The following is a 17,237-nucleotide window of genomic DNA, read 5'->3' on the forward strand; positions in this document are numbered from 1 at the left end:
CCCAAATCCATTTTGTTGAGTTTTTCAGAGAATCAAAAGCATTAACTAAATATAACATACTTCAAGGTGCTATTATCTCAGAGTCGGTTACATATTCAGCTGGAGGCATGTAGGCGGTCTCGTGCAACAAATAGCTTTTGGTGAACAAAAGATTCAATGAAGATGATTAATGACTTTCCAGAGAATCAAAATTTTGCCCTTTGTAGTACACGGGATGAAAAAATGCACGCACCTCCACTCTAAGGACTTTTATTACACAGCTTACACAACTCTCGGGTCAGGATTGTTTAAGTTCTTCAGGTTACAATAAAAGCGACTGAGCAGTCCATTGTTCAGTATAATGTGCCAGTATAGCACTGCCCTTGTAGCTAGGCTGAAGAAACATTATGCAGACCTGCAGTTAACATTTTAGTATTGAAGTCTGCCTGAGGTTTTGTTTCTTCCACTACTATCATGGATGTACAGTAAGTAAAACTGATGATATTCTGTCACAGCACACATTAAAACACTGTATTCACAAGCAGAAAGCAAAATCATTGAAATAAATGTTGAAATGTGTGTAAAGTAATAATAAAAAATAAAAAGCACAAATACTTTTCTGTCTTTATTTGATAAAACAAACAGAGAAAAATAGGACCAGAATGCCTTAGCCGAGTCATGCTAAGTTGATCAGCAGGGTGGAGAGCAGAAAAATTGTTCTACCAAGATCCCAAAAACAGTGCTAAAACTGTTCATTCAAGGTTAATGATGGCAGATTTAAGGAGCACCACAAAGCTTAACTTCTGTCTTACATTATTTTGAAACAGAAAAAAAAATCTATTTCACTCAGCAATGTAAAAGGCTTTTCTGAATATGTAACTAAGTGAAAAGGTGAAATATGGGTATCATGACTAATAGATGCTTCAAACAAAACTAATGGGATGACCCTTCATCCTGAACTCAAACACTGTCCATGATCCCAACCCATTCTAAAACAGACAAGGATGATGAAAATCATCATTTTACTTTAACTCTTAGGATTCAATTCATTCTGAAACGTGAATTACTAAAACACTCAGTTCAACAACAAAATTAAATGGCTTACATTTGAAAACCAGTAGACAGCACAGGAAAAATGTGCTACCGTGTGGTATGAACTCAGCCCAGTAAAGGTTTAAATTCTGCAGCAAGTAAGCCATTTGACACAACACTGTACAGAATATGAGCACAATCAGAAATAGTCATCAGAAACCGCAACACTTGGTGGCATCTTTTCTTCCACCTAGAAGTAATCTAGTCTCTCTTTGTTGTAAGGTGAAGGAAAGGCAGCCAAAAAGTCACTTGCAGAGCACCCCCTTCAAAGTAGTGCCATACTTCCTGCTGATCAGGGGGTCTCAGCACATGCAGTCAGTTTCCCCAAGAGTAAACTCATCTTAGTCACAGCTGCTTCTGTATTCCAGATTATTTTAAGGAACTAATAGGGTATTTCAGCTAGCAAATGAGAGCTAAGAAGCCCCTATAATACTGCAGTCTTTAATGGATTCTTGTCAGCTCTTCCACAATTTTTATCAAGTCATCTACTGTGGCCTCCCTCTTCATTCCACTTCCATCATCAATCTGAAACAAACAAAAACAGTCTGCTTTGGTACTTCTTAAAAACATTACTTTCTTGCATTTTTGGTAAATCTTGACTACTTAAGACAAAGACATACGAAAAGGTTCTATGGGTACTTGCCATAGCAGATCTTTAGCATCCAAGTAACAGATATAACTTTTGAAACCCCTGCTCCAGAAAAGCATACCAGATGATGCTTTTCCAACTTATAAAGACAAATTTCTACACGTATCCCTGCTGTTAGCAAAATGGGAACGTCCTTGTTGAGTATCAGGCCACTCCTGCTTATTTCTTTTATCCCAAAGATCTTAAAATGGAGCAGGTAACCTACAACCAATTAAGAAGCCCTACAATAAAGGTTACAGAAGAGCCAAGCTTTTACAAAGTCAAAGAAAAATGGGTAAGAAAGCAAACATACTGAAAAGCTCTTTAATATCTTATGTAGATGCACACATTATATACAGCTGCACATGGCAATCATCTTAACAGTGCAGTTTTGACAGCGTCATGCAGCAGATTAACATTTATGTATATTCTGATGACTGTTATCAGACTAGCCCACTTCCACTGCAGGCTTAATACAAAGACAAATGCATTTTATATATATATATATATATATATATATATATTAATATATATATATAGGATCCGGACACATGCTCGACTAGCATATGCCCGAATCATAAAACATCGAACACACATACACGAAAGCGCTTAACATTGACAAGCGCTTCCGTGTATGTGTGCCTGTTTTGTAGATTCGACTACAGTGCGGGTAAGGGAAAATTCCCTTTTCCCCACTGTAGTGTGATCTTGGAGTGAGAATAATAAAGTAGGGGGTGTGGGGGGGGGGTGCAGAGGGGTGAAGCCCCCCTGCAGAAACGTAGATTTTTTTTTGAACTACACATACATGGAAGCGCTTTTTGATGTTAAGCGCTTTCGTGTATGTGTGTTTGATGTTTTGTGATTCGGACATATGCTAGTTGAGCATGTGTCCTAGAACCATACATACATGCATACATACACACGCACACACACATAATTATATAGCACTACACTGAGTACATCAAAAAGTTGACACGTTAAATGTTGACACAATAGCATCAAAACTGCCCACGTAAGCATGCAACTATTCATGTGCCATGAAATTTTACATGTAATGCTGTTTAACAGCCAAAAAATATTTTTGAAAGGGGGTGCAAGCCCACCTGCACCACCTATGTTAGGGGCTGCTCTCACCCCCTTCTAATTATATATACTAACTTTGGGATCACACAAACATGGGGTAAGAGCATGATCTCAGATACCTGTCGACCAGCTGCTTAGATGATCATAAATGGTCGACTAAACAGTTAACCAAACATACATTCGACCATTAGAAGGGAACCCATATATAAAAAAAATGTATATATATCTGTTTAGGTATGTGTGTGTGTATCAGACTTAAGTCTGTTTTAAGCAGGAAAAAACAAGATTTAACTAGTAGCATACAAAGTACATGGATAATAAAAATACAAATCCCTGCCAAGTTTGTAATTGACAGAGGTGGTAGAAAAAGCAGATATGTAAAAGAAAAGACAGTGAAATTGCCACATATTACAAGTTAAGTTGCGAACACTTGAATAAGAAAAAGAAATCAAATGCAATGATAGAGTGAGGGACTAGAATTAGTAATCAGATTACGCTGATGCCACAGTTGCAAGACCAGTATGAATGAAACCAGGATATAACACTGTTTCATGACTGAGCACTAGATTTTGACCAGGAAGAAATTTCACATTCTTACCAATTAGACCCTGAGACAGGTCATCATCATGACTTTCTGCTGTACACTGAGGCTAAGAAGGATGAGCTTAAGGAAGACAGTTCACAGAAAAGATAGAATCACCTGAACAAGAAAGGGAATACTGCCCTATTAAGGTTGCTTCTAATTTTATTTGTTAACCTGGTAAAGCCACTGGGCACAATGGCCTCTTAAGGTAATCTGGTTAACAGACCTGCTCCAAGTCATAAAAACAGACAAATGGAGACAGAAAAAAAAAAAATCAAACCTCAATTGTCTACACTTCACTTTAAGAAAAGCAGAACCTTAAGAACAGCGATAGGGTTGAAGGGTTTTAATTATTGCCCACTCAGTCCATCTGAGAGGTACTAATGAAACACAGTATTTAGTAGTGTTCCCTTCTCTTAGTGCTAGTCACAAATCTGTCAGCCTTGTGACATACAATCTTGTGCTGAATTGTCCCCCCCCCCTTAACATTCCTGGAGCAGTCATGTCCCTCGTGGCATGGTACATCATATGTCTGTGTTGAGTATTGCTGGCTAGTTGAGGTCAGTGTATGAAAAATACACTTCTCTGATCATACTCACTATAACCACTGATGTCTGCATATAAGGGTCACTGCTACAGTATCATTCATAATGTTGAAATTACACCACGGTCGAAAAATGACAATATGGCCCAACCTCCAGAACTCTGAAAATCTCCAGTGCAAGGCTGGTCTCATCCCATGCCCTGGAAATTGTAGCACATATGGAACACAAAAAGGAGAGGCACCTAACCCATCTGTTGCTCTTTTTTTGGGTGACTGAGATGGTCACCAAAAAGTATGGCAATACAGTCTAGGAAGCAAGCTGAATGGTAGTCCCTCAACAAAAGGCAAGAAACTGGAACTAGGACTGAGAAGGCACCTCAAGGACTAGTTGCTGGTAGCCTCTCTGTAACAGAACTGAAGGCACTAAGGAAAGCGAGGAGGGAGGGAGTCTCTACAGTAGCAATGACCCTCTCTTCAAATCCATCAGTTACGAGTGTGCTCACAACTGCTCTATTTTCATTACACAGATTACTGCTACAGCTTCATTATTAACATGTGGGAGGAGTAGTACGAGGGACTGGGCACAAATCTAGAAAGAGAAACAAAGCATGCACCCTGCAGAACTGCACTTTTCCTGGAAAGGATGTCTGCCTTATTTTTATTTTACATTTGTTAACCGGGGGTGTCTGAGCCAAAAAGGCCCTTTTTCAGCAGAGGCACGGGGAGAAAAGCTCCACATAGAAAAATTATAGATACATTTAGATATTTAGACATGATCAGGTATACACACAAATTACAAAAATATATGTTTTTACAGTGGTATGCAGCACATCAACAGTTACAGTGAAGAGAACAAACAAAAAAATATTAATTTAAAAATAAAGGTAATTAATAGATTTGTGGTGTACAGCTGAAATTTTGAACATGGGTAGAATACATACATAGTACACAGGTACAGTACATACATTGTAGATTAGCCAGTGTTTGTGAGTAAGAGTGAAAACAATTATCAAGTACCTGGTACTTGGGTTATGTGCCTAGGAAAAAGGGGTAAATGGGCAACCAGGTAACTGCTGCCCTTGATGAGCATACTTTAACCAGTTCTTGCAAAGTCTTTCCATAATTGTCATTATGGAAAGAAATGAAACAATCCAGTGACTGAGAAAGGATCTGTTTTGATATTAGTCTGCAGTGATTACCTGAAATGAACAAAACAACTGGTCTGTTTTTCTTAAATCCTTACTACTGCCAATATGATATCTCTACAGTCCATGAAGATAAATCTGGTGTAAGAGTTTGTCTGGATTGAAAAAGAGGACCAGAAAGCTGGATGGTTTGCTTCAAGGCCAGCACAGAGACAACACCGAGCAGAACATAAACTAATCTGCTCACGTTGAAAACTAAGTATAGGCTTTCTGAACATTAAAGCCTGGAATTCCAAAATTTATATACTACTTTTTACCAAGAAGAGATATTTCCAAGACCAAACATTTACTGCTTCTGAGCCTTCTGGTCCAAAAGCAGCAATAAATAAAATTCAGAACTAAGGGGAGAAGCACTAGTTTCCTTGGGGCCTCAGATGTAGGATCTCCTCAAAGTGATTGATGGCAGGGATATATGCCAACTAGATTTCCTGGGGCTAGCAGCAGAGAGTAAAAAACAAAACAAAAAAACCCACAGCATAACTATGCACTTCTGCTGAGGCATAATAGAGGCAGGGATAGCTGAACAGATGCTGTCTTGAAATGTATGCTACATTCCTGTCATCTAAAGGAAAAACTGCTCCACTTTAGACAGGTATGATCCACTGGTGGTAGTTCTCATAGCCTCAAGAATATGCAGTTCCTTTAAGAGAAAGTACAGTTGTGTATATCTAACACACAAGCTCAGCTCGTATGCACTGGGGTATACAGACGGATGTAGGATGGTGGCATGAAGACTACTGAGAGGGGAGACTGGTCAGCTAGGAGGGGTGTAGCTTGAATAGGTAAGAAAACTCACCTGTTTGCATATAAAAGAACACAGGTTAAAGCAAAAGGAATAGGAATGAGAAACTTGAAATGAAATACAGAAGAGGGGATGGAGGGTAGGTTGAAATACTGCAACAGTGATCAGCGGGACATCTACTGTTATGGTACATTCTTACACAACTGTACTATGCCTTGACAGAAATCATTATTGCAGTATTCCTGATTACCAGAGCTGAAAGAAAAAGAAGGGTGGTTGGTTACTGAGTAGAAGAGTTGTCCAGCAGTCTGGACAGGGCTGATGTAGCAAAGGCTGCCCTGGACCTAGGGAAAAAGTACAGTTGTATACACTTACCATAAAAGTAGATGTTAGAGTGTATTCACTGTTGCAGTCACCGCTTTTGGGTTATCTGCTTGCAGTAGCTCTCAGTCGGCCTGATTAACAAAGTCTTGGGTCCTGCGTCGCTTGCTGTCCCTTCTTCCATGACGTCAAGTCATCAGGGGTATAAAACATGCAGCCAACACCATTACATAAGTTTTTCTTGCCCCAGATGTCGGGTGTCCCCTTAATGGGAAGCAATTAAATCTATAAATATACAAGGTTATACCTCCAACAAAAAAGCAAATACACCAAAATGCTTTTGAAGATATTAAAGGAAAGTAGAGGTATATCCAAAAAAGAAAAAGAAGGGGGCTGGAGGGAGGGTAACCAGGACTGCAACAGTGAATACACTCGAACATCTACATTTATGGTAAGTGTATACAACTGTACTATGTTCTTCGTGTTTCACTGTTGCAGTCATCACTTTTGGGTAGATTCGCAAAGCTAAGGACGGAAGGAGGAATTTAAATAGAATTAGGACCAGCTAACAGGCCCCGCAAGACTGCAGTGGCAAAGCCAGCTCTGGATTTAGAGAAAATTGGCAGATGGTAATGCTTGGTGAATGTATGTACAGAACTCCAGGTAGCAGCTTCTAGGATGTCCCTGGTAGGGATGCCTCTGAGAAAATCTGTAGAGATAGATAAAGTCCTAGTTGAGTGAGGTCTGATCCCCTTTGGGATAGGTTTTCCATGGTGTTTGTAGCAAAAATGAATGCAATGGCCTATCCATTTGGAAATGGTTTGCTTAGAAATAGCCTTCCCCTCTGCCCTTGCAGCAAATGCCACTAGCAGTTGATCAGATTTCCTTTGAGGTTTAGTTCTGCCCAAGTAGAATCTAAGTTGTCTGTGCACGTCTAAGGAGTGCAGAATCCGTTCCCCTTTGTTCTGTGGATTAGGAAAGAAGGTTGGCAAATGTATGGACTGATTAAGAGCCACACTGGATACCACCTTAGGCATGAAGGAGGGACACCCTGTTCGAATGAAAGATGATGAAGGGCTCTACTGCCATGAGGGCCTGTAATTCAGATACCCTTCTTGCTGAAGTGATTGCTAAAAGGAAAGCTATTTTCCAAGAAAGGAATTTTAAGTCCGCAGTGGCAGCTGGCTCGAAAGGAGGAAGGGTGAGCTTCTCTAATACAAAGTTGAGGTCCCAGGCTGGAGTTGGAGCTCTTCTGGGTGGTCGTAGATATTTGGCCCCTCTGAGGAACTACTTAAGCAGTGGATGAAAGAAGAGGGGTGGTTCTGTGTTATAATGAGCCGAGATGGCTGAGGCATGAATTTTGATGGAGGAGAAAGATAGGCCCTTATGAAGCATCTCAGGTAAGTATTGTAAAATCTGAGGTAAATTGGGCACTGCTGTGCTTATCCCTTGAGACTGGTTCCAGGCACAGAATGTTTTCCATTTTTCAGTGTAAGACTTTCTGGTACTAGGCCTCCTTGCCTCTAAAATGATATCCATCACTGGTTTACTGAGGGATGGTAAAGGAGAAATTATGTAATTAGCCAGGCTGCTAAATTCAGTGTCTGAAGTTGAGGATGCAGAATTTGGTTCTCCTGCTGAGACAATAGAGTAGGAGTCTGAGGCAGGTGCCATGGGGCCCATAGTGACACACTGCACAAGAGGGGGTACCAGTGTTGGCGTGACCAGACTGGTGCAATCAAAATCGTCCTTGATTTGTCTTGTTTGATCTTTAGTAGTACTTTGGAGAGCAGAGGCAGAGGAGGAAAGTCATAAACTGACAGGTTTTTCCAGCTGAAGGACAGAGCATCCACTTTCCAAGCTTGTTTGTGGGGAGCCTTGTGCAGAATTTGTCCAACTGATAGTTTTGGGGAGAGGCAAACAGGTCTATGTCTGGGCTCCCCCATTTGCTTGTCAACATGTTGAAAACCCTTGGTTCCAGTTTCCACTCGTGTGGGTCCATGAGGTTTCTGCTTAGTTCGTCTGCCAGTTTATTTAGTTTTCCTGGCAGGAATTGAGCTTGTAAATGTATTTGATAGCTCATGGCTGTGTTCCACAATGCCACGGCTAGTCTGCAGAGGGGTTAAGAATGTGTACCCCCCTGCTTCTTTATGTACCACAAAACAGTGGTGTTGTCTGTCGTTATCATTAATTGTCCTGGAAGAAAGTGGTCCTTGAAGGCTGTCAAGAGCATTCTGTACAGCTAACATTTCTTTTTGATTGATAGGCAGGTGCATTTGACTTGGGTTCCATTTGCCCTGAATGCACTTCCCTGCCAGGTGAGCCCCCCATGCATAGTCTGATGCATCTGTTGTTAAGGATTGGGCGGCAGGGGGTAGTGTGAATGGTAGTCCCCTGTTCTGGTGGCAGGCCTCTGCCCACCAAAGGAACTCTAGGCGTAGGCAATGTACAATAGGAATCATGGCCTCTAGATCCTGTGAATGTTGACACCATAGGCTTTTGGGATACCATAGGTTCATAGGTAGGTACTAGGCTATTGGCCCTAGGGCCTATATAAGCCTAGCCAAAGGTACCTTGGCTTTCGCCACCCAAGAAAATTATTTTCCTGTGCCACTGTCGAGCAGAGCCACAGAAGTGATCCCCCAGGGTGAGTTTCCTATCTCCCATCCAATCATCAAGATTTTTCTTGAACAGTGCTAATGAGGAGATTTGTTTGATATAGATAGGTAGTTTGTTCCAGAGTATGGGAAGTCTCTGGGACAGGAATCTATCCCTCCAGCATGTTCTGTTTATTGTGGTGATGAGGTTTAGGTCCCTAGAGCATGTAGCTCGTAGAGATTGGGATTTCTTTAAGTGGAGCATGTCTAAAAGCTCTGGGTTTGACATAGCTTTGTGTGTTAGGCAGAGATCGCCTCTGAGTGGGCGATATGCAACGGAGTAAAGCTGTAGTTTTTTGAGACGGTCTGCATAGGGCATCTCTTTGAGGCCGATAATCCTCTTTGTGAGGTATTTCTGTGGCCTTTCCAGATGTTGTAGATGTCTTGTGAGGTACATACCAAAAGGGGCACTGTACTCTATATAATGGGTCTAATGAGTGACGAGTAGAGGGGAACAATGACCTCTTTTTTCCTGGATGAGAAACCTTTTGTGATGAGGTGTGCCACATAGAAGGATTTCCTGACTACTGTGGAAATGTGATTATCAAAGGAGAGACTACTGTCCACCTGTGTCCCAAGGTCTCTTACCACACTTTCAGTGTTAAGTAGACTACCACCTATGTGGCAGTTCATGGGTACTGAGTTTTTACCAAAAGGAATGACAATGCACTTTTTGGCATTGAGCTTGAGGCCATGGCTTTGACACCAGGCATCTGTCTCAGCAAGGCCCTTTTGTAGGCTGTCCACATCTTTTGGAGTTTTGATTATGGCTCCTAGTTTGCAGTCATCTGCGAACTTCGTTAGCCAAAGACCTTCTGTGTTGGCCTGTACTTCAGAGAAGTAGATACCAAACAGGAGAGGACCAAGGACTGAACCCCATGGTACTCCAATTGTCACTGGTCTGAAGCTGGATTTGGAGTCTGCTACTTTCACAGTGTGGGTTCTGTCAGTGAGCCAGTTGGCAACCCATCTTGTGACAGGGATTTATACCTAGTTTAGTGAGTTTATCTATAATTCCAGAGTGGGGGATGGTGTCAAAAGCCTTGGCGAGATCTAGATAGGCTGTGTGAACCACCTTACCCTCATCTACGGCTTTGGTGACTGCTTCAAAAAAGTATCAGGTTTAGGAGACATGATCTGCCTTTTACAAACCCGAAGTGGGTGGGGTCCTGAGTTTGGAGATTACCAATGTCATTGTTTATAAGTTCCATGATGATACCAATGTCATTGTTTATAAGTTCCATGATGATACGCTCCATAGCCTTGCAGACCAGGCTCGTTAGGCTAATGGGGCGGTAGTTTCCGGGGTCTGTGGTGGCTCCCCCTTTGTGGAGTGGGATAACTGTCGCTGTGCGCCATTCAGTGGGCACATAGCCTGAGGTGAGGCTATGATTGAACATGGTACTTAGGTGGGGTGCCAGTTCGTTCTGTAGTTCATGTAGAACACAGCCTGGGATGTCGTCAGGTCCCATGGATGCTGTGTTCTTGGCTTTGGATTGTGTGTTTTTTACCTGTGCAGCTGTGATTACAGGAACTTTGCATTCTTCTGGTATAGAGATGGGCCCTTTAGGGGATGACAGAGGGGTAAAGTTAGCAATGAACCTATCTGCCAGGATGTTGGCAATATCCGTTGGTTCTGTATATTTAGTGCCATTGTGCTGTAACTCAGAGCAGATCTGAGTGTTGCCATTGAGATTCTTGACATAGCTATAGAATGCTTTGTGGCTGTCTTTAGAGTCAGTGGCAATTTTGTTTTCATAACTAGCTTTGGAGGATTTTATGAGGGATCTCAGCTTCTTACTGAAGCTGACCAGGGAGTTTCTCCAATCATGGGATTTTACTCTCTTTTGCAACAGTTTCTTTCTTCTGTTGTAGAGTTTGTTTATGGCAGGGGACCACCAGATTGGCTTCCTTTTTTTGGAGGATAGCATCTTGGTTCTGTTAGGGATTGCACGATCCATGCACTCATGTAAGTGCTTATAAAGTGCATTTGTGTAGGATTCAGCAGTCATACCTCTGTCAGCATGAGTGTCGTGAAATTTACCACTTCTGTCTTAAGAAGCGTGATGTTGGCTTTGGAGAAATTTTTTTACTGTGGTTTCCCTAATGGGGGAGGGATGTGGATGTCCAGGGTGATTAGCTTATGGTCGGATCTGACCAACGAGGGATTGACCTCTGGTGTGGAGCACCGGTTGCCCATGTTGGCAATAACCAGGTCTAGGATATTGCTGCCCCTGGTGGGGGAGTGGATAAGTTGATCCATGGCACTGGAATTTATGAATTCCAGAAAACGATGAGCACAAGAGTTGGTACATGAGTAGTTTTCCTAGTTAATGGTAGGGTAGTTGAAATCGCCCATTATTAGGGTTAGGTTGTACCCTAATATTTTCCAGTGCATTAAGAAATGAGGAGTGGGAATCCTGGGGCATGGTGGGGGATCTGTAGCAAGCTACAACTTGGATTGTGGTCTTGCCCAGAGTTAGTTGCACTTGGATAATCTCGGATGCATTATGCTGAGCCTGGAGGTGTGGATATCCTTAATGAATATGGACACGCCTCTGCCTTTAGTGTTTGGGTCCAGGTTAGCTGGCTGAAAGCTGTGGTATGAATTATAGTCTGGTAATGCAGGGGTACTCTCTGGAGCCTTGAACCAGGTCTCTGTCACTGCACAGATGTCGATGTTCCCCATTTTAAGGAGTGCCTCGAGAGAGTGCATTTTGAGGTTTAGACTTCTAGCACTGAGTAGCAATACCCTCAGATTCTTCTTGCCTGTACCTGTTAGGGTGGTGAATTTGTCATTTGAATCTTGCCTAAAAAAGGCACTATAGGGGTGGCTAGATCCTTAGCCAGTATCCGGAACCCCAGGGGCAACAGGTGCAGGCCATCTCTGGCAAAGCATTGTGGCTTGTCAATCATGTCATCCCAGGCAGACAGATACTGGATCCCCTTAGAATGACACCAGAAGCTTAGCCATTTGTTGAAGTCAATCATTTTGTCCTTGTACTGTGGTATCATTCTGGGTGATGGCAGGATGCTACTCAGGGCTAGGGTCATACCTGCCTGGGCTACAAGATCGGACAGCTCCTCCATGTCCCTTTTCATGTAGTCCAAGGAGGTACGTCTCAGGTCATTCAGACCAACATGAACAATGACAGAGTCATATTTGTACTTGTTGTGGAGTGACCTGAGTGCATGCATTATGTGGCGGATCCTGTTACCTGACAGGCAGCTGACAGTAACTTTCTCCTTGTTGAGCCTGGTGAGTGGAACATCAGTGTGCCTGACTATAGAGTCACCTATGACTAGAGTGTTGGGTACGTTGTTATGCCTTATGGGCTGTGGTTGCGTGGCACACTGAGTTTGTGGGCTATGTGTCATTTGGGTTATGCTGGGGAGTGGAGGTTGCTTGTGTTTCTGCTTTGGAGGTCCCTGTTGCTTGAGCAGGTTTTTACTGAGAGCCTCCGCAAATGTAGGTGTGTGTTTTGTGTTTCTGTGTGTGTTTTGGTGGTGTAGGTTTTGAGGGACTATGTGCTGAGTGTGGTGTGGTGCAAGTGTTTACCTTCTCCTCTCGACTGTCTAGTCCAGTCTTGGGTGAAGAGAGCTTTGCTTCCAGTTTGGCTATATAAGTGCATCTCTCACAGGTTGTAGTGTTGGGTGGTAGGAAGAGAGGGTTGTCTGTGTACATGAGGCAATTACTGCATTGCCCCAAGATGCCCAGATTCATCAGGTAGACAGGAGAAAACACAGGGGGCTGACCCTTAGACATGCCTGGATAGGTGCTTATTTGTTAAGTACTAGAAACTGTTTTCCTCTAGACAGCGAGGAAAGTTGAGTGCTGTAGTAATTTGTAGCTTATTTAGTGCTTATAATAAGTTCTGAACAAGTGCTGAAACAAAAAACTGGCTAGTTCTAAGAAACAAAATTAAGCTAGAAGGCTTCCCTCCAACACAGAAAGGCTTGGGCCCTAGAAGCCTACAAATAGTCCTGGACACAGCAAATCTAATGCAGGCTAGACTAACCACAGGAAAGAAGCTTAGAAAGAGGTTTTTTTTTTTTTTTTTTTAGTGGAAAGAGAGAAAGGAGTAACAGAAACTAAGCTGATTGGCCTTCTCAAATGTTCTCTCTGTACTGGGTAGAATGAGGTAATGACACTAGACTGGGAGGAGGGTCCCAGATCAAATTTACACTACGGGCGGGCAACTGCAAAGCCACCAACTGTAAAAACACTATACCAACAGGGAGGAAGGGTGGGAAACAAACTGCAGAAATGTTTCTCACAGCTGAAAAGCAGCAGTGAGCCTTTAAATGAAAGTTTTAAACAGCTAAAGGAGCCTCTAGAAAAAAAGAGTTTAACTGCAACAAGTTATCAGAAACAAACAACCCAACAGATGCTTAATAAAAGTGGACAATTTCCAGTTAATACCTCACACACAGTGCAACTAGCTAGAAAAATACACAGTACACAAAGTGCTATAAATAACAAAGAAATAAAGAACAAAATAAACAAAAAACAGGATACTTAATGTTATATATTATAGCTTCGAGTTTGCTCAGTGTCCTTCCTTCGATTAGCTCAGTGTGAAATGGCAGAACACTCACAACTGAACTTCTTAGGTAACAGAAAGTTGAAACCTGAGACAGCTTTTAAGAAAGAAATCTCAAAAGAACCAATGAGGTGCTTAGTCTAAGCTGTAGTCCAGGTGACCTCAGTCAGCCAATGACCTCAAACAATTCTCTCTCACTGAAATGCCTGATGGCTTTGGCTAAACCAAGATGTCCCTGAATATGTGCTCAGACACACAGCCTCCACAAACACTAGGCCCAAATACAAGCCTGAATATGGAAATGCTACAAATATCCCCACTACTTAGAAGCAAACTGCAGAAATGTTTCTCGCAGCTGAAAAGCAGCAGTGAGCCTTTAAATGAAAGCTTTAAACAGCTAAAGGAGCCTCTAGAAAAAAAGAGTTAAACTGCAACAAGTTATCAGAAACAAACAACCCAAAAGATGCTTAATAAAAGTGGACAATTTCAGTTTCCTCATATGCAGCCTTGCATATGGAATTAGAAGAATGCAGGAGGCCATGATCCCCAAGGCTTGCAGTATTTGCCTTGCAGATAACTGGGTTTTTGTAGCCACTTGTTTGAAGTAGGTTGTCAAATGAATCTGTTTCTCTAGTGTGGGGAAAGCCATCTGGAAGTTCTATTCAAGCTTGCTCCCAGGAATATAATTTGTTGACAGGGTACCAGTTGTGATTTCTTTTCATTTATGGTGTACCCCAGAGAAGTCAGTACCCTTTGAACAAAGGCCAGATGATTCAGTAGATAAGCCAAAGGGCAGTGCAGAGAACAGATAGTGCATGTAGCCTGCTTTGAAGTGTAGGTATTTTCTGCAAGACTCCCTGATAGGGATGTGTAGGTATGCTTCTTTTAAGTCTAGTGTTGCCAACCATGCATCTTTGCCTAGCATAGGAAGCAGCAGCTGAAGAGTCAGCATCTTGAATTTTGGAATCACCAGAAAGGTATTTAGAGTAGAAAGGTCCAGGATAGGACACCATGTATTGCCTTTTCTGGGTACCAGGAAAAGTCTGGAATAGAACCCTTTGTCCCTTTTCCTCTTCTGGTACCAACTGAATAGCCCCTATGCTTAAGAGAGAGAGCACTTGATTTTGGGCCTCTGCCCACTGAATTGGGAGTAGATCTGGCCACCTGCTTAGTGTTGGTAAGATGTGGAAGTGAAATCTGTATCCTTTGGACACTATCTCCAGTTTCTGGCCTGCAGACCAATCTTTCCACCTAAAGGAGCATTCAGTTGGGAAGTGCTTGGTAGATTTAGAAGCAAGTCATTGGGACTGTTTTCCATAGGGGGGAGTCTTACTACTCCCTGATTTGGGTGTGGAATCCCCCCACTGCTTAATCTTGTGTGTCCCCTGGGACTGAAACCCAGGGTTTCTGCTATGTCTGGGTTTGGCTTGAGAAGACCTTGAAGAGGCTATAAAGGACCAATTCTTAGAGGGCCAGTGCCTACTTAATCTAGGAGGCTGAAGTTGTAAGAAAACAGTTTGCATAGATTTAGCTTTATCTTTCATCTTTTTAAGAACTTCCTCAGCCTTGTTGCCAAACAGGAGGTCCTGATTTAAGGAAGCATCCAACAATTTAGCTTTAACATGATCAGGTAAAGATTGCTCCTTAAGCCAAGCATGCCTTCTGAGCACAGAACCAATAACAGCAGCCCTGCAAGAGGCCTCTAAAGAATCAAATCCACATTGCAAAGTATGTTTTCCAACCTGTTCAGCAGAATGCATTAAATCCTGTAATTCTTTATTTTCAGCACAGTCAGGAATCAACATAATTTTCTGTTTAAGCATATGAAACTGGCAGTTTAAAGCCCTAATGGCCAAGGTTGCAGAAGTGTAAACCTTCTTACCCAATCTATCCAGCGCCCTGGAGTTTCTATCAGAAGGGGTAGGATTTTTAGCAGTAGAAGCCTTAATGCCCTTGGGTCCCTGTGAAATAGTCTCTGGATCTGCAATAGGATTTTTAAAAAGGAACTTGTGTGCATCAGGAACCCTGTAATATCTGTCAGGTTTTCTGGGAGCAGGAGGCAAGGAATCAGGGGCCAAACTAGATTCCGAAAACGCATCATCAACAATGTCTAGTACAGGAGGAATAGCTAAAGACCTATGTTGAGGCAGGAGTAAGAAATCCCTAAGCTTCTTTTTTGAATCAGAAAAATCCTGGCTTTCCCAGTGGAAATGCTCCCTTGGAGTATGTAAGGTTTCACCAAAAGAAACATCCTCAGGAGGGGAAGCAGAGGGAATAGAGTCCTCTGCATCAGAATCCTCATAAGTTGATAAGGGCAAATCCAGATCATCAGAAGAATCAGAAAAATCAGAATCCTGGTCAGAAGATTCATAAACAACTTCAGTCCTAGGTCTCTTAGAAGGGGGAGGCTGGCTTCCCCTGATTAGAGTTATAAGATCTTCAGCCATTCTTATCATTTGTTTTTTAGGCATAGAGGCCTGAGCATGTGGCCTGGGCATCAGCTTTTTAGGCATGGTTTGAGATTTAGGTCTAAAAGAAGGAGGCGGCATTGGTTTAATATGAAAGTCCGTAGGCCTAAATACACCCTCAGAAGCCAGTGCCTGCACAGTGGCTCCGGACCCATCCAAGGTAGAGACATCCGCAGGTTCCATAGTTGCAGCATCTCACAGCATACCGGACTCTGAATGGGTCTCAGTAGAGGCGTGCGAATCAGAAGTAGCGAGTATCAGGGGCTGCAAAAGCACCTCACTGAGTACCGGCGAACTGGCGACTGGATTAGGAGAAGTGTCGTCGGCAGTTTTGGACCTCGGCAGCTTGTCTCTGTCTTTATCCTTGCGTTTTTTCGGAATCCCGGGAGTCGGATGGCTAACAGACGACATTTCTGGATAATTAAACCGAGAACCGAAATATTTTGAGGTGAAAATATACAGACGACGGATAGTGCGCTGATTAAATAAAGCACAAAACCGACAGCACGGTAAGTCGTTGTCAGGGCCTAGGCAAGGAATACAGTACGAATGAAAATCTTTATGAGGTATTTGCTTTCCACAAGTAATGCAATTATTAACTTTTACTGACATTGGTAAGGAGCAAGAAAAAGTTTCCCCAACGGGGTACTTAGCTTTAGTTGAAGACTTCGGTTCTGAAACTTGAAATTGAAAATGAAAATTTCAGGAGTCGGCCGACCAGCACTTGCGAACTGTTTCTGCTTCGGGCATTGCACGGCAATAAAGACTGATGTAATGGCGTCGGCTGCATGTTTTATACCCCTGATGACCTAACGTCATGGAATAAGGGACAGCAACCGATGCAGGACCCACGACTTGGTTAATCAGGCCGACTGAGGGGCTACTGCAAGCAGATAACCCAAAAGTGATGACTGCAACAGTGAAACACGAAGTGCATCATCAATTTTGCATTGTTTGCTAAAAGTGTGTACACAGGACCAAGTGGCAGCCCCCAAGATAGACCTTTAATATATTTCTTTGTGAAAAGCCCTTGAGGAAGCCACTGCCCCTAGAGGATTATGCTTTAGGGAAGGGAGGCAAGGTCTTACCATAGTGCGAGTAGCAGAAAGGGATAGACTTAGAAATCCAAGAGGCAGTAATTTGTTTGTAGAGAGTCTGGCCACCGTATAGCTCAAATGATATAAACAGCTGGCCAGTCTTTATGAAGGATTTAGTTTTGTCCAGCTAAAATCTAAGTTGCCAGTGAATGTCCAGACAATGTAATACCCTTTCCCTTGTTCTATGGACTGGGAAAGAAAGTGGGTAGATGAACAGCCTGATTGAAAGACAGCTTGTTCACTACCTTAGGCATGAAGGATGGATTAGCCTCGACAGTCACCCTTTCCTTTTGA

The 17,237-nt window shown here is 42.6% G+C and overlaps 1 protein-coding gene across 1 annotated transcript in view; it reads right to left on the reverse strand.

Moving 5' to 3' along the window:
• Nucleotides 1-591: 591 nt before the first annotated feature.
• DDB1 (damage specific DNA binding protein 1) overlaps nucleotides 592-17,237 on the reverse strand; it is a 2,836,764-nt gene continuing 2,820,118 nt past the window's right edge. The window contains exon 27 of the mRNA XM_044059793.1: nucleotides 592-1,596. Within this exon, the coding sequence (XP_043915728.1) occupies nucleotides 1,513-1,596 (84 nt within the window). The 3' untranslated portion in view covers nucleotides 592-1,512. The remainder of the gene's footprint in view (nucleotides 1,597-17,237) is intronic.

This window comes from Protopterus annectens, chromosome 17.part0 (genome assembly GCF_019279795.1).
Source record: "Protopterus annectens isolate FY-2018-M chromosome 17.part0, PAN1.0, whole genome shotgun sequence".
In the NCBI taxonomy this organism is placed as follows: Eukaryota; Metazoa; Chordata; order Ceratodontiformes; family Protopteridae; genus Protopterus; species Protopterus annectens.